The sequence below is a fragment of the Macaca fascicularis genome, chromosome 9, assembly GCF_037993035.2.
Source record: "Macaca fascicularis isolate 582-1 chromosome 9, T2T-MFA8v1.1".
Classification (NCBI taxonomy): Eukaryota; Metazoa; Chordata; class Mammalia; order Primates; family Cercopithecidae; genus Macaca; species Macaca fascicularis.
In genome coordinates, this window is record NC_088383.1 from 62,451,069 (window position 1) to 62,476,652 (window position 25,584).

The 25,584-nt window shown below is 51.5% G+C and overlaps 1 protein-coding gene across 3 annotated transcripts; it reads right to left on the reverse strand.

Annotated features, from left to right (window-relative positions):
* Positions 1–1,661: 1,661 nt before the first annotated feature.
* On the reverse strand, positions 1,662–25,268 carry CDHR1 (cadherin related family member 1). Of its 3 annotated transcripts, none has more exons than XR_012417267.1 (17): positions 25,100–25,268; positions 24,346–24,441; positions 23,220–23,365; positions 22,021–22,071; positions 20,735–20,824; positions 18,654–18,740; positions 17,420–17,533; positions 16,209–16,352; positions 14,721–14,799; positions 13,387–13,487; positions 10,943–11,146; positions 10,439–10,591; positions 8,242–8,333; positions 7,620–7,687; positions 6,928–7,156; positions 5,669–5,926; positions 1,662–4,938 (listed from the first exon to the last, which is right to left on the reverse strand). XR_012417267.1 is itself a non-coding variant. In XM_005565273.4 (17 exons), the coding sequence occupies exons 1-17, from the start codon at positions 25,152–25,154 to the stop codon at positions 4,399–4,401; spliced, it is 2,580 nt and encodes an 859-aa protein (XP_005565330.3). In that variant the 5' UTR covers positions 25,155–25,268; the 3' UTR covers positions 1,662–4,398. The 3 variants fall into 3 exon arrangements, 2 of the variants coding, with proteins under 2 accessions (XP_005565330.3, XP_045255900.2); XM_005565273.4 differs by having other exon boundaries at positions 8,169–8,333; XM_045399965.2 differs by lacking the exon at positions 8,242–8,333.
* Positions 25,269–25,584: the final 316 nt, after the last annotated feature.

Here is a 25,584-nt window from a genome sequence, read left to right on the forward strand (position 1 = left end):
CTGTAAAATGGGGATAATAACAGTCCTTACCTCATAGGGTTATTCTGATAAGTATACAAGGCTTTTTTTAAAAAAACATGTAAAGTTCTCAGAACAATAGCTGGCACATAGTAAACCCTCAGTAAATGTCACAGTAATAAATGTTACCATCATTTCAGGCATCTACGTCAGTTTGTGCTTTCTTTGAATGTGACTCAGCACATAGGGCCATTTGGAATATTAGATCTTAGTAGGACTACACACATGTGTATATTTATAAATATATATATGTAATAACATGATATCTAGGCTAATATCCTTCACATATTCTGTTTAATTCATGTTGAAAAGATGCTACAGTTTCAGATGTAGTTGTCATGCCCTTGAGAAGCTTATTTATTTAGAGCTTAGAGCATACATGTTCAAGGTAAATGCCTTTGATTGAGGAAACATTTGTAAGCAGAGCTACTTGCTTTTAAAATGAAGCCTCTCTAGTCCCAGGCAATTTAAGAGAGGAATGTTGTTCTTTTTCTTTTCTTCTTTCCTTCTATCTTGTTAGAGATGTACACTTAACACCTAGAAGAGAGCCTGGCACAGATGATATACTCCAAATGTGTCACCCTAGGAATGGCTGAGTAAATTATTGAGAAATGAATAAATAACCAAACCTCATTCAGGCCTTAAAAGAAGTGCGTGTGCACGATTTTATAACATCAAACCGATGTCCACAACATCAGCCTGTTGTTACTCTCCTTTACTGATCAAATGATGGTAGCTTAAGCCATGACCGCCTCATTCTGGAAACTAGGACCTTCAGAGAACCCCTCCCCAGGTTGTTTGTGAGTCTCCTAAGGGGTCCTCCATGTGGCACATGCCAGTCTCCTGCCTCATTCCTCATGTGGCATCTTCTCCATTCTCCCTCTCCACCCCTTGGTGGCCAAGGCCCTTGAAGACTGTCAGGATGTGCCACTGCCTGTCAACAGATGCCAACACCCCTGGCAGGTGGACTGGCCTTGGATTCCCTCAAAGCCTTTAGTTCCTAAAGACAGAATCGCCGAAATCCTTAGAGAAGCAGAGCATGGTAGTTCCTTCCCATCTCTGAACACACTTCTCCAGCTGGATTCTGAGTGAGACCTGCTTGAGGACAGAGTTCCACAGGTTCTTACAGACATCTCATTGTTCCTAACCCCCTGGAATCTCAGTGCAGGCTGCCGGCTGCACAAGCCACAGATGCTGTGGCAACTGCCCTGTTCTCCACTTCCCTCCAGACCCACTCTCCTCCCTTCTCCTAGCATGAAGTAAAAGCTTCTGGACCTATAGGTGGGTGGAAACATCCCAGGGGGTGAGGATGCATGGAGGGGGTCCTCTCTTTCAAGACATGGTGTTCTAGCATGTGGGCCACAGTCACAGCAAGTGTCTACTGAGCTTGTGTGAGTAGGTACAAAGCTGGTGCTAGGCACTTTACATGTATTAGCTCTTGTCATCCTCTCTGCAACCATACTTTGCACCTGTGTTATTGAGGAAAGTGAGGCCCAGAGAGACTTGACCTCTTGCCCAAAGTCACAATTAATGGCAGAACCAGAATTCAGACCTACGGCTGTCAAAGTGTAAAGCTCTTTGTTATATCATGTGATCGGAATATCTGAGCTCAGGCGCAGGAGGAAAATGACTCTACAGAGTCCTTGGAGTCACATCTGTTTATTGTCCATGAGGCTACAGCTCCATTCTTAGGGCCAGGAATGGGCAAGCCTGCCCAGTGTGCCTTTCCTGCCTCCCCGCTCTTTCCCTGGAGGCCTACCATGGTGCCAGCCTGGAACTCTGCTTGTCCTACTGGGACTGAGCAGGCAGCCCCGTGGCCCACCATTCGTAACACAGGGACTTGACTGGCCTCACCCCACTGGCAGGGCCTCCTCCAGTGCTGACCACATTTGCGGGTGCCTTAGGTTTGGCTGCACCCTCCTCCTCTTTCCCAGTGTGGCTCATGCTGGCTACTGGGCATTTCCCCATCTGTGGCCAGTTTGCAAGATTGGCTCTGCCTTGGTTCAAGTTCCTGGGGTTGTCCAAGAGAATACTCTCGGTCTCGGATCCACTTGCAAGCCTGAGCTTCCAGTCCAGAGGTCTTTATGACCCCTGTCTGAGAGATGACAGTGCTTCCCAAGCTTTCACGCCCACCCTAGGCCTCCCAATTCCTGCCCTTGCTGGGCTGCACTGGTAGGGTGGGAGAGTGGGCAATTAATTTTAGCTCCAGGTTCCATTCCTCTCCATGCAGCCCTGCCTGGGCTTGTCCTGTTTGGGAGAAAAGTCCAGTAGACAAGGCCCACAAATGTCCTATTCAAGATATATGCATGGCAATTTGGACAAAACTTTTCAGCCTTCTTTAGAGTCAGATCTGGGGTGAAAGAATGGATCCACCTGCTGAAGGAGCCAGGAAGCAAGTTGAGCTTGGCTGTGTGTCAGTAAGACTGGTCTCCACAGGTCAGCAAACACAAATGAAAGCAGGGAGCAGGGGATCAGCATGGCCTTTGGGTAACAGACTTTATTTTCCATTTATAAAAGAGGTTGATTGCACGCAAGCTTTAAGGATGCTGTATTCCCTGTGGAGGCCAAGCATGATCCAGCACAGCCCTCTCCTGAAACACGGGCTGGAAAGTACCTGTTTGCTCATTCTGGGCTCCTGGATTGCTAGAGTCCACCTCTTACTTAATACCGTTCAAGCCAGGGACTATAGAAACTCCAGCAAGGATTCTGCACACTGGCACATCTCAGTAACACCTCCAAATAGACTCAGAAATCAGGAAAGCCACATGTGCATACAATCTCTTTAAATAAAATCATCACTGTATTCTAGAGGGGTTGTTAGTGAGTGGAGTCAAATGCAGACTGTTCTACTTTTCTCTCTCTGTGCACACATCTAGATTTCCTGATAGCAGGTTCCTTAAAGCAGGGCACAACCTCTTTGTATTAATCCCAGAGGCCTGGTACGACTTCTGTCCTGGGGAAGGTTGTCACAAGCTGATGAGGTCTGCCCTGGCTAGACCAGATCCTTGCTATCAGCCTGTTGTGTGGCCTCAGGCAAAGCATTCCGTTCTTGGGAACTCATTTTCTTCATCTTGGCAAACTGGAGACTTGGAGCTCTGGTTCTCTCTGACAGTAGCTGGCCAGGACCACAGTGGGGATGGGGTGAGGGAAGAATGGAAGGAGAGGTGTGTGAGTCACGGCAATGACATCATCCAGTGGTAGCTCCTAAGCCCAGCACAGTGCCTGCTGGGGCGCTTGGCAGAGTAGCTGTGAGGCTCCTAATACTTTCTGCAAGAGCTGCACCCAGAGAACTGGGCTGCAGAAAAATACTTTGCATTCATGCCTCTTTGGTTAAAGCCCTCATCACCACCATTTTCTTCAATCCTCACCCTAGACTTGCAAGTGAGGCAGACAGGGCTTTCTCTCTTCATTTACAGATGAGGAAGAAGATGATCAGTGACTTTAAACAGCTTTCCCAAGGTCACGTGATGTGAGCAGAAGAGCTGGATAAAAATGGAAGTCTCCCCGCATCTCAGCCCTGATATTCATCGACTGCCCTGAATTGTCTCTTCAAGGATGGCCGGTAGGGCAGCTCCTCAGAGAGGGGCCCTGATGCTCTTCTAGATGCCTTTAGGGCTACCTCGATAACTCCAGCTTTGACAATTTTGGGTTCATGGCAGTTCTGGCTGGAGACATCTGCCCTCACTCTTGGCAAGGCCCGTCTTCCACCTCTGTGTCCCTTGTCCCACATGGGCATACCAGGGACCACAGTCTCTGCCCAGACAGAATGCTCTATCTTTCCAAATGCATCCCAGCACAGTCCCGCAGTCAGTGTGTTTTCAGCACACATTTGCCCTCCCCTTACCTACATTTGCTTTCCTATAGCTCACGAGGTTCGCTGACCTCCAGCCTGAAACAATGCTAAGCCTCTTTTTCCTGCTCTGCTGTCAGCTGCAGGCATCAGGATCCAGATTCCAGTCCACGTTGCTCCACATGGCCAGGGCCCTGCTGCTTGACTAAGGATGATGAGCTCCCAGTAGGACCTGAGGGACTGTGAGGTCTGGGGTTGGTGAGTAGAAGACATATAGAGCTGTCTTCTCATCAATTCCCAGCCCTGAAGAATGGGGAGCATTGTAGCAGTGCCAAGGATTTGAGTAATGGGGAAGTATTTGCCAATTGCATCCTATAGCCCAATGTCTTGCCCAAGGCCCTGACCAGAGCCCTGTCACAGCGCAACTTCTTGTTGTGCCAGAAGGTGGAGGTAGAGATGAGGACAGTGGGGATTACACCATTGTAAAAAACAGGGGTGACCTTAAGGAGGAGAGGAAGGGCAGCATTGTCTGAGCAGCAGGGTGGTGTGGGTCAGGGGTGGAGGAAAGAGTGGGGACCATAGGGCATGCACTAGAAGTAAGCTTTGTTGTGCACACTCTTCTTCTCAAACTTTTGCTTGAGCTCAGAGATCAGAGTTGACTGGATGGGGCTTCCCATAGTTTTGGGTTTTGGTGGGGGTTGGGTCGGCTGGGGGGTGAGAGAGCCAGAGACAGTAGGCACGGTCCAGTGGGCTGCGCCAGTGCTGGGCGCGACGCTGGGTGGTGGAGGGAGAGCTGGAGCTCTCGGGGGCAGGGAGCTTTCTGGGCTGTTGTTGTTGCAGTTCTCATTGGGAGGTTTCTCTTTGAGCATGAACTTGGTAGCGGCTTTGGCGCTCTTGGACTTGAGCCACTCGATGCGGATGGTGCGGGGCGCAGGGCTGGGCCGCTTGCGGACCACCCGCCGCACTGGCAGGACCTTGTTAGACTTCTTGTTGCGCCAGAAGGTGGCGGTAGAGATGAGGACAGTGATGGCCACGACGGTGGCCATGGTGCCGGCCAGCACACCCACGGCCTTCATGGGGTTGTCCTTGGTCTGTATCAGGAAGGCAGCCATGGGGCTCCGGGAAAGGGTCTGAAAGAGAGAGCCAGCCCCTGCACTCAGCAGTTCCCACCTGGTCCTTGGAGTACAGAGTAGGCTTGTGCTTCCTTAAGCCTAATGGTTTTTAAACTTTCTGGAGTCAGGAGTCCCTTTGAGAATCTGATAGGCACTATGGGCTTTTGTCCAGGAAAATGGACCCAGAGAGAGCATGATGCATGCAGCTCTCCAGAAAAATGCACGCAGACACAGCATGGTGCAGACCACTCTCTAGTACAATAAGCTCAGACAGACTGCAATGCGAACAGCCTCTTTTGGATTCAGAACTCCTGCTTTAGCTGGACTCTGTCCTTGAGATAGTAAGAGATCACCTGCCTTTGATTGTGGCAAAGGCTGGGGGGCCCATTTGCCCAGATATATCAGAAACCTCTTAAGTGGCTACTTTTCTGCCAGACACTGAGCTGAGAGCTACACATAATGATTTCACTCTGCTTTTCAACACCCATGTGAAGAAGCCATCGTTACCTCCGTTTCACAGGAAAGGTAACAGAGGCTTAGCAAAGCCCAAAGTCACACCATTAATAAGTATTAAACTAGAAGCTCAGCCCCCTTCCAAAGCCTGTGTTTGATGGCACAGGCTGCCTTTGATAACACTGAGTGTCTTTTGAAGGAAGCCTGGAGATGGTCCTTCTCTGTCTGCCCACGTTGCAGAGAGGTCGGAGCTGGCCCTCAGACCCCTTTTTCCTGACCATGGCTTTGTACTCACCTCAGCATCTGTGATGTCAATCTTGAGTAAGGCTGTGGTGCTGAAGGATGGGGAGCCCCGGTCCTTGGCCTGCACCTCTAGGGACCATATACAGTCCCTTCCAGGTGTGATGTTGTGCAGGGCATCCAGGGAGCGGATGGAATTCTTGAGCCAGATCTCCCCCGTGTGGGCATTGATGTCAAACACATTGGCCGGCTCTGCATGGGTGATGGAATAATCCACCAGGTTGTTAGGTTCCTCTGCATCCTCATCTATGGCCTGTGCACAGGGAGAAACAGACAGAGCTGAGCTTTAGGGACCATCCTTGTGTACACTGGCTAAATCAGCATGTCGTATGGGGCTTGCTGGGTTGATGGGAAATGGTCCTGATCCTATTTTGAGAGGATTGAGTTGGGAAAGGAATAGAATGCGTGCCCTCCTATAAGCCAGGGTCTACGTAGGCCTTACACATGTGCTACCCAGTTCCATTCTCAGAACAAGACTAGGAAGCAAATATTGGTGAATCCAGATTACGGATGCAGAAATGAAAGCTTAGATGCAAAGTGGCTTGTCCATGGATACAGAGGTATAAGAAAGGGAGTCAGGATTCAAAGTCAAGTCTGCTGGGTTTCAGAGTTCATCCTTTTTGCCACATTGGCAAGATGACAAAGTGCAGTGAGAAAACCACTCTTTCGAAAGCAGGCAGACCAGCTATGTGAAGGCAAGCCAAACACTTAATCCACATGGCCTGTTTTTTTCATTTATTTTTTTTTTTTTTTTTTTTTTTTTGAGACGGAGTCTCGCTCTGCCGCCCAGGCTGGAGTGCAGTGGCCGGATCTCAGCTCACTGCAAGCTCCGCCTCCCGGGTTCACGCCATTCTCCTGCCTCAGCCTCCCGAGTAGTTGGGACTACAGGCGCCCGCCACCGCGCCCGGCTAGTTTTTTGTATTTTTTAGTAGAGACGGGGTTTCACCGTGTTAGCCAGGATGGTCTCGATCTCCTGACCTCGTGATCCGCCCGTCTCGGCCTCCCAAAGTGCTGGGATTACAGGCTTGAGCCACCGCGCCCGGCCTTTTTTCATTTATTGAGTAGCAACGTCTTCCTTCTCAGAGTTGAATTCCGTGTTGAGGTGGGGATGGGGATACATAAAATGTCTTAAAGTCCCTTGTCCATGGTGGGAAGCCAATACATTTTATCTTCAATGAAATTCTTATGCCCCAGTATCTCTTGCAGCTGCTGGACCCAGGCTTTTAGGGGAGCTCAGCTGCCTCTGAAACTCACCTCAATTTTCACTGGGGTCCCTAGCACCATCGTCTTCTTCTGAACGCTCTTTCCAAACTGAGGGGGGTGGTCATTGACATCCAGCAGTGTGATAAACACCTCAGCTACGCTGTACTTGCCCTCCATGTCCTCTGCCTTCACATAGAAGTTGTACCTGGCAGTGGCCTCAGCATCCAGGCTAGCCCAGGGCTGGGTGTAGATAAGCCCAGTGGATGGGTGGATCAGGAAGCTGCCAGGCAGAGCACATAGGCATGGGTGTGCACGCATACACACATATGTGCATATACGCACATGCCTGCAACAATGAGCTGCCTCCCGAAGCAGCAGTGAGGTGTCATGCAGCTCCTCCAAAGTATCCCACCTGCTCCCTCCTATCCTTGCAGTCTAAGTGAGGTAGATCCACCCGTGCACTCACCTATCTGTCACTATCCAGCTTAACAACTCCATTTATAGTCTTTCTTTCTTCCTATGGCCTGCTCCTTCCCCAGCCAGCCCTGCTTGCCTGGCTCCTGAGGCTCTGGGCCCTGACCTTCCTCACCCTCTGCCTCAGCTTTCCACTGCCTCTCTCCACTCCTCTTCACCCAGGCTCCTGTCCCTCCCAGGCCCCTCCTGCCTCTGCCACAGACCTCCTCCACCCTCAGCCTTCCAACCCCCTTGCCCAAGTCCCTGTCCTGGATTCTGGATCTACTTACAGGTCTGCCCCAGTCCCGTAGATGGAATATTTCACTTCACCCCAGGGTCCTGTGTCTGGATCCACAGCCTGGAAGAGAAAGAGCCCCAGGTGGCACTCGCCTCTTTGTCAGGGTATGTTGGCAGCTCCCATGCCCTGAGGGTTGCTTTCAACCACAAAGCAAGGGGATTTGAGGTTTGCCCAACTGGGGAAAAACTGATGGAGAGACCTGCCCGGGAGTCCTAGTTTTCCTCCAAGAAGCTTTAAGTATTGAAACAGCCAAGAGATTTAGATCTGGAAAACATTCATCCCTCCTTTATAAATGAGGAAGAGGGGATGGGTCCCATGCCCTGTAATTATTGTTTACATGCATATCCTCATTGCATTCTGTGAGGTGTTGTAATACCCATTGTATGGATGAAGAAACTGAGGCTAAGAGAGGGCAAGTAGCTTGTCCAAGGACAGCTAATGAGTGTGGGCTCTGCCACTCAAACTGGAATGACCTTCCAGATTTGTCTGGCTTCACAAGGCCTCCTATCCCACCCAGTCCCTGGGCCAGTTCCCAACCCACTGTGACAGCCACCACGCTGGAACCCCCTGGGGCATTCTCAGGAATCCTGGCAACGTAGTAGAGGGAGTCGAACTTGGGGACATTGTCATTGGTGTCCAGGAGCTGGATCACAACATCCGCTGTGGAACTGAACTTCTCCGGGGTGTTCACTTCAACAGCCAGGAGCTGGGAAGGGAGGAAAATGAGGACTTGTCTGGGTGGGCACTCACCCTGTGGAGGGCCTTCCCACCTCATCTCCTCAGGACTGATCTGGCATCTATCTGCCATGTCTCCCAATCTTCCTCGCAGCTGCCGACTAGCTACTCATGCAAGGGTCACCTCTAAGGCCTGGCATCACCCCCTACTCCATCAATTGGCTTGTAATGCCAGCTTTCTTATCATTCCCATCTGTATTGGGGTCAGTTTATTTTGTTCCACTGAGTTGCATATCCTTTCCAGTTCCAGTTGTCTTAACTATTCTCATAAGTTTATTGCCCCATATAAAAACCAGTTTCATTTTGTCAAGCCTTGTTGCCACCTGTCCAAATGAAATTCCAGGGAAGAGTTAATTGGGGACACTAAATTCTTTTTAAAAATAAATAAAAACAAACAAACAAAAAAACGGGTCAGGCACGGTGGCTCACGCCTGTAATCCTAACACTCTGGGAAGCTGAGGCAGGTGGATCACCTGAGGTCGGGAGTTCGAGACCAGCCTGGCTAACATGGTGAAACCCCATCTCTACTAAAAATACAAAAAATTAGCCGGCATGATGGTGTGTGCCTGTAATCCCAGTGACTCAGGAGGCTGAGGCACGAGAATCACTTGAACCTGGGAGGCGGAGGTTGCAGTGAGCCAATATCGCGCCACTGCACTCCAACCTGGGAGAAAGAGTGAGACTCTTGTCTCGAAAACAAAACAAAGAAAACGAGTCCTGGCTCTATTGCCTAGGCTGGAGTGCAGTTGTGCTATCTCAGCTCATGCAACCTCTGTCTCCCAGGCTCAAGCCATCCTCCCATCTCAGCCTTCTGAGTAGCTGAAACTACAGGCATGCGCCACAATGCCTGGCTAATTTTTGCAGTTTTTGTAAAGATGGGGTTTTGCCTTGTTGCCCAGGCTGATCTCGAACTCTTGGGCTCAAGTGATCTGCCCCCCTCAGCCTCCCAAAGTGCTGAGATTACAGGCGTGAGCCACCATGCCCAACCAAATTCTTTATTAACCTAAGGAGAATTTGAACTTTTTAAACAAGGTGTGCCTTTACATCTCTTTCTTTATGCCTCTTTGTAAAATTTAGCATTTTTCATCATTGCATGATGCATATTTCTTGTGGTAACTCCTATAAATTTTATGTGTTGGTTGTTATTGTAAAAGATAATTTTTATCCCATATTTTCTTATTATTTTTTGTATGTAGGAAAACTACTGGATTTTGTGCATTAACTTTGTAATCAGCCATGTGGCTGAGTTTCCAAGAGTTGTTTTTTTTTTTTTTTTTTTTTGGCTTTTCTCTCAGATTCTCTAAGCAAGAAATCATCACCTGCAAATAATGACTGTCTTGTCTCCTCCTTTCTAAAGTTTGAACTTCTTATTTCCTTTCCTTATCCAGGAACAATGTTATTTCAGGAATTGTGCTAAATAATGGTGGTGTTAGCAGGCATCCGTGTTTTTTTCCTAATTTCATGGATTGCTTTTATAATAGTATTTCACTTTTAAGCATGATGCAGGCTATAGGAGAGTGTGCATATATGTGTATAATTATAAATAAGATAATTTTAATAGTGTCAATGAAGTATTTACTTTTCCTATTAACATATTATATATTTTCATATATAATATACAATATAATAGGAAAGTAATGTTCATATATAATATGCATTTCATAATACATTTATGATTTTACGTAATTACAAATGATATCACAGAAGTATTTTTTTCCTTTTCAGCTAAGATTGTTATCAGAAGAGATGACAAATGTCAAGGCATAAGATAAAACATCTATCGTGATAATAAAATAGTTCATTCAATCTATTAACACGGCAAATTATACTGGTAGTTATCCTTTGATCCCACACCACCACCTGCATTCCTGGGGCTGGTTGTGGTGTGGAAACCAGGAAGCTCAGTGAGGCTGAGGCTGTGAGCAATCTGCAGGAGGGGCAGAGGGTTGGAGAAGAAAAGAGTAGGGCCAGGAAGGGCAGAGAGTAACAAGAGACCCCCTCAGGAATGAACCAAGATGCTGGTATGAATTCCTGGGACCCTCCCATTCAGGGCAGTGAATTCAGGGCACCACCTACCTTGAAGGTTAATACTTTAGACTTTTCAAAGTCAATGGCAGCTGAGTTCTCCACAATGATCGTGACTTGGGCTTCATTCAGGACTGTCTGTGGAACCACTCGGAAGATGCCCCTGGGCCCCACCAGCTGCAAGTTGAATTTGGCATTGGCTCCCTAGAGAATTTGGAGAGTGGAAACAAGGAAGATGAATGATGATAGAAATTTATATTCATACTATATAGAAGTCTTCACGCGCCCTTAACCTTGGGAGATATTATTAAGAGAGTTTCTGCATCTGACTTTTCCTTCTGAATGGACTGTGAGTGCCTTTAGGCTAAGCAGATAGTCTTTGATTTGTTACTCTCCCTCCTCTCCCCCTTGGTTACAACTTCCTGTTTCATTCATTTTGTGGCCCACCTGGCCCCTGCTACATACGCAGGGCAGTTTGATGCAGACCCACTTAGCTTTGGGACCCTGGCTCCATACCGTTTGTGGGAAAGCAGAGTCGGGGGCAGGACCACATACCTGGTCGGAGTCATTGACGGTGATCTTGAGGCCCCGCAGGATCTCTCCCTGGGGCGGGTGCTCATTCATGGACAGCTCAAACCTGTTTTGGGGTCCACTCTCTCCATAGAATGTTGGCGGGTGGTTGTTGAGGTCCACAATCCTGATGGTGACTGGGACAGTGGCCTGGGCAACTGGGCTCCCCACAGGGCTCATCTCAGTCACCTGGGACGGGCACAAGTGGCTATGGCCTGTGTGGCAGGTGGACCCTTCAGATGGTCCAGGTCCTACCTCCCTTGTAGAATGTATAATCCCCGCTGTTTCAGTGTGTCCTAGCTTAGCAACTTAGATCTAACTGATAACATATGACAAAGATGGCAAGCTATCACTTCATGATTAAATGATAAGAGATTGCAATTTCTGTCTTGTGAACTCTCTCTTGCCGGTTTTGATGAAGCAGGCAGCTGTGGTTGACAGAGACTAATGGTGACCTCTAGCCAACAGCCAGCAAGGAGCTGAAGCTCTTAGTCCAACAGCCCACAGGGAACTGAGTTTTGCCAATAATTGGGTGGGCATGGAAATCAATCCTTTCCCAGTCAAGTCTGCAGATGAGACCCCAGTCCTGGCTGACAATCTGATTGCAACCATGTGAGGGTCCTGGAGACCAAGGACCCAGCCAAGCTAAGCCTGGAGTCTTGAACCACAGAAACTATGAGACATGAATGTGTATTGTTTTAAGCCGCTAAGTTCGGGGTAGTTACACAACTGATAACTAATACAGCCTACAAAGCTAGGGCCAACAGCCCATAGGCACCTTGTGAACCACGTGGCAGATATCCTACAAACCTCTTCAGGACCTCCTTTCCCTTGTTCTGTAAGCATGCTCTGGTCTTATGTATCCTAAAATAACCATCCCTGTACTCCACTCCTTCACACTTTCACTGCTATCCCTCTTGTTTCTCACCCCACCCCTCATTCAGATACTTCACTCTGACTTCCACACTGCATCTGGCACTGCTACTCTTTCTCCTTCTCAAGTGCTCTATTCTCGCAGCAATATGACTCTGCTCTCTACATCATCTCCTCAACCTCTCTGATCCCTCCTGAGTTTCCTTTACCTGCCCCTCTCCTCCTCCTCACTCTCAGTCTCTTCACACAGCTTCCACAGCTGTGCTTGGTCGATTGTTCTCTCTCTTCTTCTTCCTCTGGGTGCTTTTATTCCCTCCCATGCCTTCCACAGCTACCTGTAGGTTGACATTCTCTCCCACAATTCCAAACCTGTGTGCCCAAGTTTCGATGTTTGAACTTGCATGTCCCTCAAGCATTCAAATGCATCCTTCCTCACTTACTTCACTTGTGTGCTGTCCTGTACTGCTGATGGCACGGGACCACCTGGGCTTCATCTACCCCTCTCCCATCCCTTTCCCTCAAGATCCGCCAGTTTCCTCTTTCTGTGCAATCTGCCTCATGCATACTTTTCAATTTGTCCCTTTCTTCCATCCCACCTCCCCTCAGCCTCACAGGCTCTCTTCCTCTGTTACCTTGGCCAATGGCTCTACCTCTCATCCAGTTCCCTCTGAACCCAAGTTGAGACCAGAGTCCTCAAATTCTGGCTGGGACTGGTGCCAGAATTACCTGGGTGCTTATAATATGCAGATTTCTGGGTTTGCCCCAAACACACTGAATTCCTATGCCCAGGAGTGGATCCTGAAAATCTTGGTTGGCCCAACTCTCCAAATGTGGGAACCCCACTGGTCTGGTGAGTAGCCAAGTGAACTTTCCAAGTGACTGTAATCCTGCTGAAAACCTTCCAATGGCTCCTTATTGCTCTTGAGTAGGACAAGCTACATAATTTGCAAGCCCAGTGAAAAATAAAAATATAGGGTCCCTTGGTGAAATTATTAAGAATTCCAAGACAGCAAACAGCGAGCATTAAGCTTAGTGTGGGATCCTCCTAAGTATAGTCCCTGTGTGACTTCACAGGTCACATGCCCAGCTCTAGCGACAGATCCATACCTCCCATTCAGGACCTTTGCTCCTCTGACCCCAGCCTGGGAGTCCACCTTTCCTCCTTCTCCAGGCTGCCCATGCTTCTCTGCTCTGGCCTCACCTGACTCCTTGTTGTTCCCCCAATATATCAGTGCTCTCCCCTCCAGCCTGGGCTTGCTGCACTTTCCTGGCTTGGAATGCTTTCACTCCACCCTGACCCACCCAGTGCCAATCTCTGGCAGCATGCACCTGCAGGATCCCACCCACGCTCAGGCATTGCTGCTTCAGTTGCACCTTCTCCTGCCTTTCTGTGACTCCCTGTTTGTGAGTTCATGTCTGGCGCAGGTGCTTTTTAGAACAACATCTAGCCCACTCCCCAGACTATGGGTGCCAGGAAAGAGGGCCTGGGTCTCATCACCTTTATAGCCTTCCAGGGTCAAAGGTGGGCAGGGAAGACAAAGCTAGAGGGAGGGTACCTGTACATGCAGCTCATACACCTCTCTCTGCAGCTGGGCCGGGCTCTGAGTGATGGAGATGGCTCCAGATGTCTCATTAATTTCAAAGGCTCCATCGCTCCCTGTCACAGAGAGATGCACCCTGAAGTTCTGCACAGGACCACAGGGAGGCGCAGGGGAGTCATGCCGCAGGCTCCTCCTGCATTGCCTAGCGAAGTCTTCATAGAATGAAATCCTGTCATCTGTGTCTTGTCAACATGGAAACAGTTTCAGAGGGGCTTAGTAACTTGTCTAAGGCTACACAGTTAGTGCAGATCAGGGACTTGAACTCAATTCTGTCCAGCTCCCAGGTTCCATACTGCATCCCTTCTCTTATGCATAATAATATGTGTGCCTGTGTGCATGTGTGCACGTGTGTGTTTGTGTGTGTGTGTGCGTGTGAAGAAAAGAGAAAGGAATCAGGAGGACATACAGTGAGACAGGGTCATGGAAGGGGAGTGGGGAAAGAAGGGATAGGAGGGAGGGAATAAAGAGAGGAGAGGGAGGGTGTGGAGTGGGACGGGCAGGAGATGGGGTGGGTGCTAAGGGACTGGGTAAAGGTTTGCAGTGGTGATGGGAGGGAAGGCAGCTGAGGTCCTGTGAGGCTGGGGAAAGGAGGCTGGCAGGTTTGCCCACATGTGAGCTGCTGGAAGGTGAGTATGCACAGGCATGTCCTAGAGAAAGGCTGGGGCATATAGACATGCACACGTCTGGGACCAGGCACCAGGTGCAATGCCCTGGCCTAGCCCAGGGACAGCTCCTCTGGCTCAGTTGCTGCCCAGCTGTGGGAAGAGCACAGACTGTGGAGCTAGCAGGCTCAGGTTCAAATACAATGATGGAAACTTGGGATGCCTACTTAGCTTCTCTGAACTTCATTTTTCTTGTCCATATATAGGGCTAGCACTAGGGAGATGCCACATCACCACTGCATTTGATTCATTTAATTCATCTATATGCTGTGGGATAACATTTAAAAAGAATGAGGAAAATACATAGCCACTTAAAAAGTGTGAGAAATATTGCCATGCATTCCCATCAAGGAGCAAATATCCAGGGGGAGAGGAGCGTGGGTGAGCACCTCCATGTTGCTCTCAGCGCCCCTGGCCCATGCTCTCCTGGCTGTTGGATATCATGACAGGCAGGGGCCGAAGCACACAACACAGACACTTGCTTGTCTTGGGCACAGCCTTTCCTCTCCATATATCTTGTACTCCTGGTCCTATAGGCGAGGGAGCTGGGATCTAGAGAGGTTGGGGAACCTTGTTCAGGTCACCTAGAGAGTCAAAGTTGCAGCCCCCAAAGCTGCTCAGACTCACCATTCGCAAGGCTGTAGAGAATTTGATTGGGTTTGCCCCGGTCTCCATCCATGGCGACTACCTTCAGTACCTCCGAGCCCTCGGGGAAATAGGAGCAGCCGCTGCCTGATGGGCAACATGGGGACCCTCCCCTCCCCAAACAATGTCCCCGTGATGAAAAGGAGGTGCTACCCCCACCCAGGAAAGAGTCAGGCCTCTGTGTGGCCGTGGAGCATGGCCCTCCTCTCCTCTGCAGGGGCTCTAAGCGCCCACTGGCCTCCAGGGCTGGAGGGATAACCTGAGCCCCTGCTTCTTCCTTGCCAGTAAGGGTCAGTAACTGGGCTTCCCAGGGATTCTCAGGCCTCCTGCACCAACTTCTGGCCCACACATCACACTCAGCCCTTGCCTCTACTGCTCTCTACTCTCTAGCCTTACTCTCACTGCCCTCTCCATCTTTTGCTTTCATCCCACCCCTGACGTGCATGAGGGGAGAGGGGAAAGACAGACGGGAGAGAGGCCAGATCGCAAATGCAAGGTCCCAGAATTAAGATTTTATCTTGTGGGCCTTTGGTACTGCTGGAAGGATTTAGGGTAGGGCTGCCCCAACTGTATAAGGCCTGCTTGACTTCTGCCTGCTGTCCCCTCTTAAGCCCCCTACACAGGCCCTTCTCTCTGGTCAACTCCAGGCTACTTCTTAACCCAGCCCAGGTGCTGCCTCCTCCCTTGGAGCCTGCCCTGAGCCCTGTCCCTCAGCACCTCCTTCTCCCTTTAGCTCCTCAGTGGGATGGCCTGGACCCACCCTGGCCCACCCTGCAGCCCCCACCCAGGGCAGTCCAGCATCTTTCTCCCTCACTCTGAGCTTGTCTCCACCACTGGGTCCTCAAAAAGTGTTTCCTTTTGCTTTATAAAGTCAATACTAGGCCTGGCGCAGTGGCTCATGCGTGTAATCCCAGCACTTTCGGAGGCCAAGGCGGGTGGATCACCGGAGGTCAGGAGTTCCAGACGAACCTGGCCAACATGGCGAAACCCCATCTCTACTAAAAATACAAAAAATTAGCTGGGCATGGCAGTGTGCACCTGTAGTCCCAACTACTCAGGAGGCTGAGGCAAGAGAATTGCTTGAACCCAGGAGGTAGAGGTTGCAGTGAGCCCAGATCGTGCCACTGCACTCCAGCCTAGTGACAGAGTGAGTCTCCGTTTCCAAAAGAAAAGTAAAGTATAATCAGACAAATGCAAATTGAGAATGCAATTCAATTGCACAGAGATCTTAAGCTGTGGCTTAGTGAGGCCAGGCTCCAGCCTGATCTCTGCCCACGGGGAGCTCATGGTCTAGTTGGGAGCAAAAGGTCCAGTTCATGGCCTGAGGCTGGGTGAGTCCAGAGCTGGCCTCTGTGTGAGGAGGGTGACCGAGGCCAGCCCAGCCATCTCCAGCAGGGGGTCCCTAAAATCACAAGGGTCAGGGCAGGAGGCATCTGGAGGGGACGCTGGTGGAGGGGCACAGCCACCCACCGGAAGGGTGTCCTCGTACACATAGCCATAGTAGGGTGTGCCCACGAAGACAGGGGCCGTGTCCTGAACGTCCTCCACATTGACCGTGACCGTGGTGGTGGCTGAGAACACCACATCAGCCCCATGAAGCCTCCCACCGCCATCCTGCGGAAGAATCGGGGGCCACAGATGGAGAGTGAAGGCAAATTGGGATGTAGAATTGGACGGAAACTATGAGAACCTGGCTCCTACCCCCTTATGGCTGCGAGGCCAGCTGTCCTCTCCAAGTTTCTGTTTGCTTCTGTGTCACCCAGAGATACTTCTCCTCTCACGGGAGTGTTGGGAATGTAAAAGTGCCACCATTCCTTTGCAAATGGGGTTAGTTCTCTCTCCAGAGAAATCATATCAGGTGAGTGGCAGGAGAGGGGGTATTCACAGCTAAATTCCCCCTCCCAGCCAGGAACCAAGCCTCAAGCACCTCCTGAGGATCTACTCTGTGCTTGGCCTGTGCTGAGTGTCAGGGACCCACAACAGCAAGACTTGGGCCCTGCACTGAGCATCATAACAGAGATGTGCACCCAGCCCAGCCCAGCCCGTGCAGCTATGGGCAGGCGAGGCTGACTCGGGCCTGCGGGTACAGGCTGCAGTGGGATGGCCTGTAAGCCAGGCTGTGACCAGCAAGGGCCTGCTTGCAAAAGAAAGTGCTGGGCCTAGAGGGACAGGTGGGGTTTTGCACTCTTTGCAGGAGAAGAAGCTTTGGTGGGCATCTGCTGGTTTCCAATGTTTCCCACACCACCACTTCAGAAATATGAGGAACTTAGTTGAGCTTCACGGCTGGGCAGATGAGGAAACTGAGGCTCAGAAGGGGTGACTGGGCACACAGAGAGGAGGAGGTGGGTAAGCAAACCTGGCCAGCAAGATGGAGGTGCCTGGAGGCCATGTTGTTGAGGATGTGAGGGGGACACCATTCTCTTGGACATCCCACCTGGTCTTACCTAGGGGATCCTGGCCTGTTAGGTTTGACGAGGCATATGCCGTCCCGCAGCCCACAGATCCCAGCCTCCCTGGAGAATATGTCCAGGCAGGAAAGATTCCGAGCAGCTGCTCCCTATTTTCCCACGCCCATCATGTCTCCTGCTTTCCAAACTGCCCCCACTCCCCTGCAGAGCCTAACTCCGTTCCAACCCAAGGGCTGAGGAGAGACTGGATGCTCTCCTGTCCTACTGTGTTACCTTGGCGACCACGGTGACGTAGTGCGTCCGGGACCTCTCGTAGTCCAGAGTGGCCCCAGCCTGGAGGCGCAGCACACCGCTGTGACGGTCCACAGCAAATGGGGAGTGCAGGTTCTATAAGAATTAGGGGCCAGCTGGACCTCAGCAAGAGCTCAGGCCAGCCCCAGGAAGGCCCACTCTGCTTTCTGAAGGGAGTCCTCACAGCCCCTTGTCACAGGGCCTCAGGGCTGAGGTTCCTGCTTCAGAGTGCTCAGCTTTTCTGGTCCCAGGTTCTCCTTCATAGGACTTGGGGCTTTCCCTTCCACACCCTCAGTCAAAAACACAACGTTCCCTTTTGGGCCTTTGCTTTTCTTCCTGCTCAGCTGGAAAACAAATTTTCTTTGGCTAAGCTTTGGGCTAAGCTCTGGCCTGGAGGGTCCAGCAGGTGGCAACGTCTGCAGAGTGATCTAACCTGGAGGGAGCCAGGGATTAAAAGTCACAGTGAAGGAGAGAAACGCTGGGGCCTTCAAACCCTACACCAAGCAAGTGACTGTGGGGGCAGTCCCAAGCAGCCTGGCATCGGGGGAGAGGGTGTGCAGCCTGAAGGAGGCTGGCAGGGAGCACCAGCCTCTGGTGGGATCCCTGGGGGCCCTTCTGGCTGGGTAGTGTCGGGCGCTTGTGCCAGGTGCTGTTAGTGGGGGCTTTACACGTATGTAGTCTTCACAACAATGCAACAAGGATGTGTGTTTATCTCTCCCCTGTGAAACACGAGGAAACTGAGCTGGGAGAGTTAGATAATGCGCTGAAGGTCACGTGAGTGGTGAGGGGTGGGGTCTCTCCAGCACCCGTGCAGTCCAGGGGACTTCTGGGCCTGTGTTGTTAGGGGCATCAGAGCTCTGCCTCTTTTGAGTGTTGTCTCTTCTGCTCTTTTTTTCTATTGACCATTCTGGGCCTACACGGGGTTCTCCACCCATGTGGCAGTCCCTGGGGAAAGGGCTGGGGATGTGGAGGGCTGAGGGTCCTGGGGATGTGGGAAGAAGGAGGGGACAGACTGACTTAGAGAAAGCCACGATGGGCCCATCAGGGGAAGAAGGCTTCTGTCCCTCTCACATCCCCTACAGCCCATGCCACCCCTTCGTGTGCTCCTCGGGAATCGTAGAGGCACTGACCTAAGCGCCTGGGTGATGGAGGTAGGGGCCACCCGGGAGTCCCCTCTGGCCCAGCCCCAGGTTAGGTCCTGTGTGTCCCGCCTTACCTGCAGGAAGTAGGTGACACTCCCTCCAGAGCCTGTGTCCCTGTCCACTGCATGGACCTTAAAGATGCTGCTCCCAGCAGGTATGTCCTAAGGGGGTCACAGCCACAGGGGAGGGTCAGAGACAGTGACAGCATTCTCAGGGGGACAGACGCATAGAGGCATGCAGCAGTGGGGTCAGGGGAGTGAAGCCCCAAAAAGAGGCGAACAATTGAGGATAAAGTGTGTGAGCCACGTGTGTTTATTGCAGCACTATTCACAATAGCAAAGACTTGGAACCAACCCAAATGCCCATTAATGATAGACTGGATAAAGAAAATGTGGCACATATACACCATGGAATACTATGCATCCATAAAAAAGGATGAGTTCACGTCCTTTGTAGGGGCATGGATGAAGCTGGAAACCATCATTCTCAGCAAACTATTACAAGGACAGAAAACCAAACACTGCATGTTCTCACGCATAGGTGGGAAGTGAACAATGAGAACACTTGGACACAGGAAAGGAAACATCACACACTGGGGCCTGTTGTAGGGTGGGGGGAGGGGAGGGATAGCATTAGGAGATATACCTAATGTAAACGATGAGTTAATGGGTGCAGCACACCAACATGGCACATGTACACATAGGTAACAAACCTGCACGTTGTGCACATGTACCCTAGAACTTAAAGTATAATAATAAAAAAAAATTTTTTTAAGTGTGTGAGCACCTAATGGGGGCTGGGGCTCAGAGGAGGTGCAGGAAAGAGGGAAGGGAAATTTGAGCAAAAAGACTTGGTGAGGGGCTGGGAGATGCACTCAAGGAGAGAGGGAGAAGAAAACACCAAGACCCCAAACAGATAAAGGGTCTACCTATGAAACAGCAATTCAAAAAGGAGGAGATGGTTCATAACCACAGACATATTTAGGATCACCAGGGACCATGTACCTACATTTTAGAGCAAGAATGAGATATCTTTCTCCTATTGAATTAGCAAACTTTTTTTTTTTTTTTTGAGACGGAGCTTTGCTTTTGTTACCCAGGTTGGAGTGCAGTGGTGTGATCTTGGCTCACTGCAACCTCTCCCTCCTGGGTTCAAGCGATTCTCCTGCCTCAGCCTTCTGAGTAGCTGGGATTACAGGTGCCCGCCACCATGCCAGGCTAATTTTGTATGTTTAGTAGAGACAGGGTTTCACTATGTTAGCCAGGATGGTCTCAAACTTCTGACCTCAGGGTATCTGTCCATCTCGGCCTCCCAAAGTGCTGGGATTACAGGTGTGAGCCACTGCGCCTGGCCTGAATTAGCAAACATTTTAAACTTTGAGAATTCAGTGTTGTCAAGGGGCAGGGGAGAAAAACCCTCCCATTGCAGGGAAGGAGAAAACAGGTGCCTTCTGGAAAAGCAGTCTGGCAACACCCTATGGGCATGTGTGCTTTTGATGCAGTAATTTCAGATCCTGAACTGTATCTTAAGGAAAGAATCCTAATTAATGAAAAACAAAATTGATGCTCAGAAGTTGATGTGTCCATGACAGCAAAATTTAGAGCACCTTAAATATCCAAACATCAGGGAATGATTCTGTAAATGATAGACCGTTCACTTGATGGAAGCTATTAAAACAATAGCTGCCCAAACTTTACAATTAATGAGGAAAATGCTTACGTTATAACTTAAGTGCAAATAGGTTATAGAAAGCATATGTTTAGTATAATCACAACTATGCCAAACAAACAGAAAAACAAAACAAAACAAAACAGAACAGAACAAAACAAAGCTCTATAATGACAAAAAGACTAGAAGGAAATACACCAAAATTTAACAATGTCTCAAGTTGGAGAAAGTGAGGGTGACTTTGGAAACTCTCATTTCTCTTACTTTTCTACGTATTTCACAAGTCTACACTGAACATGTATTATGACTATAATGGAAAAAAGTAAATGAACATGCCTTTGGAATAAAAGCGAATGTGGGAGGGAGTAGGTGGTGACAGAGAGGTTCTCCACAGGGCAGTGAGCCATGGCCAGGCCACAGAGCAGCCCCAGGGGTAGGCTATGGGCCTGGGTGGGACCATTGGCCACTCTAGCAGCTACTCACTCACCTCAGGAACCAGGGCAACATAAGGCTCCTGGATGAACCTGGGCGCCTCGTCATTGGCATCGGTCACCAGGATCACGACTTTTTCGGCCACCTGAGAAGGGGCAGAGGGGTCAAGAGCCAGCGCAATGAGACCTTCTGAGGGCTGAATGGATAGTGACCTCTAACACTCCAAGGTACACGTCCCTGCCCATCCCTCCTTTCTCTCTCTCCCTCCCTTCCTTCTTTTATTCATTAATGCAATAAACATTAAGCAGCCTCTTAGTGCCAAACATTGTGTTTCATCCTGAAGGCAGGAGACAGTCTAATGGTGTATTATTTTGCAGTAGTCATGGTGGCTGGGATATCAGGGCAAAGATCAGCATATTAAAAAGATACGTTATGATCTCCTCAAGGTGATAGCAGCAGTATGCCAGGCACAGAGGGCGGGGCCCCTGCACTGCACCAGCGCACACACATGGCCTGCGGAAATGCGTCCAATGGGGTTGAGAGTTCCTGGGCTGTGGTGGCAGAGAGCAGGTGGGCTTCTCAGAGGAGTGAGAATTAGTCTATGAGACAGGTTTGCCAGAAGGAAAGAGGTAGAAAGGTGTGCCGGGAAGAAGGGGTTGCATGTGCAAAGGCAAAGAGGAGTGAAATGCATGGTGAGCTGAGAGGATGGAAGTAGATTTATGGCTAGATTATGGCCTGGGTGGGGTGGATGTGAGGGAAAAGGCAGCGAGGCAGATGGTGCCCAACGGGGAATCCCGGAACGCCAGACCGAAACTTGGTTTTCATCCTGCCAGTGGCAGAGGCCAGCTGTTAGTGCTTTCTGAGCCTCAGAGTGGGCAGATCTGACTCTGTTCTGTAGTGACAACTTCAGGCAATTGGGGTTGGGGAGCCTGGAGGCCAGTGAGCCCCTGGGGTTTGTTGAGTTATCCAGGGAGCACTGATGATCGCTGAGAGAAAGTGGTTGCTGTGGGGTGTTCAGCTCAGGTGACTGAGCAGGAGGCCAAGACCTGGGTCAGGGAGGCAGATGGGGAGGGCAAGTTTGAGGAGATGCTGTGGAATGTGGGTTAGACACATCAGAAGCTCAGCTCGGAGAGCCTGATCTCTCCATTCCTTCTTTTCCTTCCTTCCTCTCTGGCCTTGCTGCAGCCCTCTCCTGCAGGCACTTTGGGCAAGTCTTGCGGGGCCCTGGCTTAAACTTGCAGAAAAGCCCCCACGAAGGCTTGGGGAGGAATCATGCTAGCCTCACCCTTCTCAGGCCTGAATACTGCAGGCTGCCAGGGACTGCCTTGGGCATGCACTCACCAGATTCAGGCCGTCAGAAATGCTGATGATGGCTTCAATCTCATCTTCCCTCTGTGAAGCACAGGGACTGAGTGAGTGTCCAGGGGTCTGACACACCACAGGACCCCCGTGGCTGGGTGGAGCTCTGCCTGCCCCACGCACCCATCAGAGGAGGCCTGGGCGTGCCAGTGGATCCCTGGAGCAGGGTGAGTGGTGGCGACAGCATGCCTGGCAGAGTAGAAAGCTGCCTCCCCCCATGCTTGAGGCCTTATTTTGGGACTTTTGTGTCCGGGGTTCTTATAAACTCAGAGACCCAGAGGGTCTGTTGGGGCTCCAACAGAAAATACTCTCCTGCCACAGTGAGGCGAGACGCCGACCTTAGTGTGCTCAAGGTCCCATAAAGACTTTTCCTCTTTCTTTTCCCTTTTCTCCCCTTCTCTCTCCACACCTCTCCACATTCCAGGTCTCTGCAGAGGCTCACATCCATGGTGGCTCAGTGCTCCCCAGGATATAGTGAGGCCTCAGTGGGGTGGGGTATCAGAGGTTGCCAGATCCTGCGGGTGCCAGGGAGTGGGGTACTGGCAGCACAGTCAGGCTCCACTGCTGTGTCCCCACAGCAGTCCCTGAGACCTCCCTTTCCTTTCTCTACCCTGGCCTGCAGCTAATGGAGGCTGTCACCAGAACTGGCAGCATCCCCACAGCTGAGGTCCAGTTAGCCACACACTAGGCTGCTGTACGGTCTGAAAAAGGCCATGCCCTGTCGCCTGCAAGTTCACGAATGTGTAGAGCGAAGGAGCCCTGCCGAACTCAGACTCACTCCCAACCACCCTTTTCAGCCTTGACCTGCTCTGAGTTCCTGTGCAGCATAGCACCTCTCCCAGGACAGGCTTGAAAAATCACTTGGTGAGGTTTCTTTCAGAAACCTCAAAGTGCAAACAGATTTATTTTTAATGGAACATGTTTAAAAGATTAGCGGGACTGGCAGGTGCTCATTAAAGAAGCCCACTCTTCACTCTGTGTGAACGAGGAGTGTGAAAGTAAAGCCCACTCTGCTGATGGGAAGAGGCCCAGAGATCTCACAGACTGGATGTGCCTGGGGTGTGCCCCCTCATCCCCTACTCTACGGAGAGGTTCTAACCAAAGTGCTCTAGGGGAACTTCAGCCCACTGAGGTCTATCTACAGGCAGCGGCCCTGCAGCACTTCCCACACCTCCCCATACCTCTCTGTCCAGCTCTTCAACCAGGGTGATGTTTCCAAAAGTGGGGTCAACAGAAAAGACACTTCTAGCGCTGGGGTCAAAGCTGATGTGGTAGGAGATGGGGTCTCCCTCTGGGTCTGTCCCGTTCAGGGTGTATACATGAGAGCCTGGAAGGAAACACAGTGGAGAGACATAGAATCTGAGACCCAACTTTTTCCTAAAAGTGGCAGCTGCTCAGGACCAACGATTCAGCTGTTTATAAAGTGACAATTCAACTCAGTACCAAAGGTACTGCCCTGAACTGGGTGCTCATCGCTGGCCTCACCCCTGCTGGCTGCTTGCCTCTTTGTATGTTTATTCTTCACAGCGGTTGGATGTGATGATCAGCCACTTTCCAGATTGTAATCTATAACACGGGTTACAGAGCAGGTGCAGGTCTGCTGTGCCTAACTGTAGTGCCTGTGTTCTGCCCTGCCTGGTAGTAACTCTGCTCTCAGGATCCAAGGTTGAGGGACTCCTGGGTATAGGGAAGGGGAATGAAGGCCTTTAAGAGGCCATAAGGCAGCCATTAAGGCAGGAGGGGTGACCCACAGTGCAGCACTGTCCCCGATGCCTGGACCTGGTTCTGCAGGGATTTCTGAGCCAGATGCCTGCTTTGCTCTGCTCTCCATTTTCCCGGGGTTCCCAATGCCCACAAAGTGAGGGAGAGGGAGTGTGAAATCTCCCCTTTCTCCTCCCCTCTCTCTGCAGATCTCAGCAAGTTGGATGTTCTTCGGCCGTTTTAAAGCCTAGAGACCTGGGGCTCAGGGAGGTAAATACATTTGTTCAAGTTCACACAGCCATAAGGGGCAGCACCTTATCACCTACTTCCTACAGCGGCCTGCCTCACAGGGCGACCCTGTCTGTGGGCGGGAGCCCTGGTCTCCAGGACTGGCCAGGCTTAAGTCGCCATGGCAGCAATGACCTTCTTTCCCGCCATTGCCTAGGGGAATTCGGAGAAAAACCAGGAGCCCCCGGCCTTGCGCAGCAACTTGGCGCTGGGCACATATATAGGCTTGGGTGAATCACGGGCTTGGTCCCTGCGTCCAGGGAAATGCGAGTCACCCTTCAGAGAGACCTATCGGGAGCCGGCGCCAGGGCTACTCACCTACAGGGGTGTCCTCTGGGAGGCTGAACAAAGCCATGTTTCCGTTGGTGCTGCCGACCCCGTTGTCGAAGAAGTGCGGGGCGAAATTGGCCTGAGCTGGGAAAAGAACACAGAACAGACGGACACCCAGACAACGGACACCCAGACACCAGGAGGGAGCTTCACACCAGCTCGGTCCCGCGTCAGGTCCCGCTACTGGGCAGGAGGGCGCTCCGCCTCCCCAACCCAAGTGCACCGAGGGACCCCCCTGGGGCGCCGCCCAGAGGATGCCCCTGACCCCCACTCCACCTCCGGTGGGCTCGGGCTTGTCAGGGACACTAGCATGTGGGCTCTATATCCAACCCCTCCTTCATCAATGGGCAGATTGCACCCGCGCTCAGAGAGGGGCAGTGCCCTAGCCAAGGTCACGCCGCGAGTCGGGGCACTATCCCCTGCCCCACGCAGTATTGGAGCTGCCACCAAGCCTACAGCTCTGCTTCCCAGCAAGCGGACAGCAGCGGGGGTCCGGACGCCAAACCCTGGGGATCTAGGATGCCGGCTCTGGAGAAGCGCCCCGGAGCTCCCCACTACTGCGCTACCCCACTCCCCACTACCGAATGGGCCAGGAAGATGGAAGGATTTCTCCGCTCCCGTCCACCAGCCCGAGTCCCACTCTGGAAGTGGTCCAGGACCATGACCCTGTGGCCACCTGGGTGACGCCGGCGCCCACCTCCCTTGCCATGCACGCGGCCAGCGGGGCCCAGCGGCCACTCACCCAGGCAGAGGCGCAGCAGCCCCAGGGCCAGGGCGGCCCACCGGCCACGCCTCATGTCTCCGCCGGCGCGGAGTGTCTCCTGCCGCCGCCGAGGCCCGGCGCAGGGGCACAGAGCATGCCCTGGGCCCGCGGGGAGGGCAGAGAACACAATGGAGGTAGCGGCGACTGCAGCCGCGGCGGGTGGGGGCGTGGGGTAGGAGCGGCGGGTGGTGTGAGGGCGCTAAGAGGATGACACGGCTCGGATCTGCTCCTGCCGGCCACCTGACAAGACCAATTAGCGGTGCAGAGCGGAGAGACAGGCTCCCAACCGCGGGCGGGGGCAGGAGGGCGTGACAAGAGGACTCCCCGCCCACCACGCCCCCCTGGCGGGGTCCCCAGTGCAGGACAGGACACCGTGGAGGAGTGGAGTGTCTTTCCCCCAAGTTGTCCTGAGGAGGGCGCTCGAAAATTGGGCTTTCCCAGGGTCCCTAAGTCCTGGTGGGGCT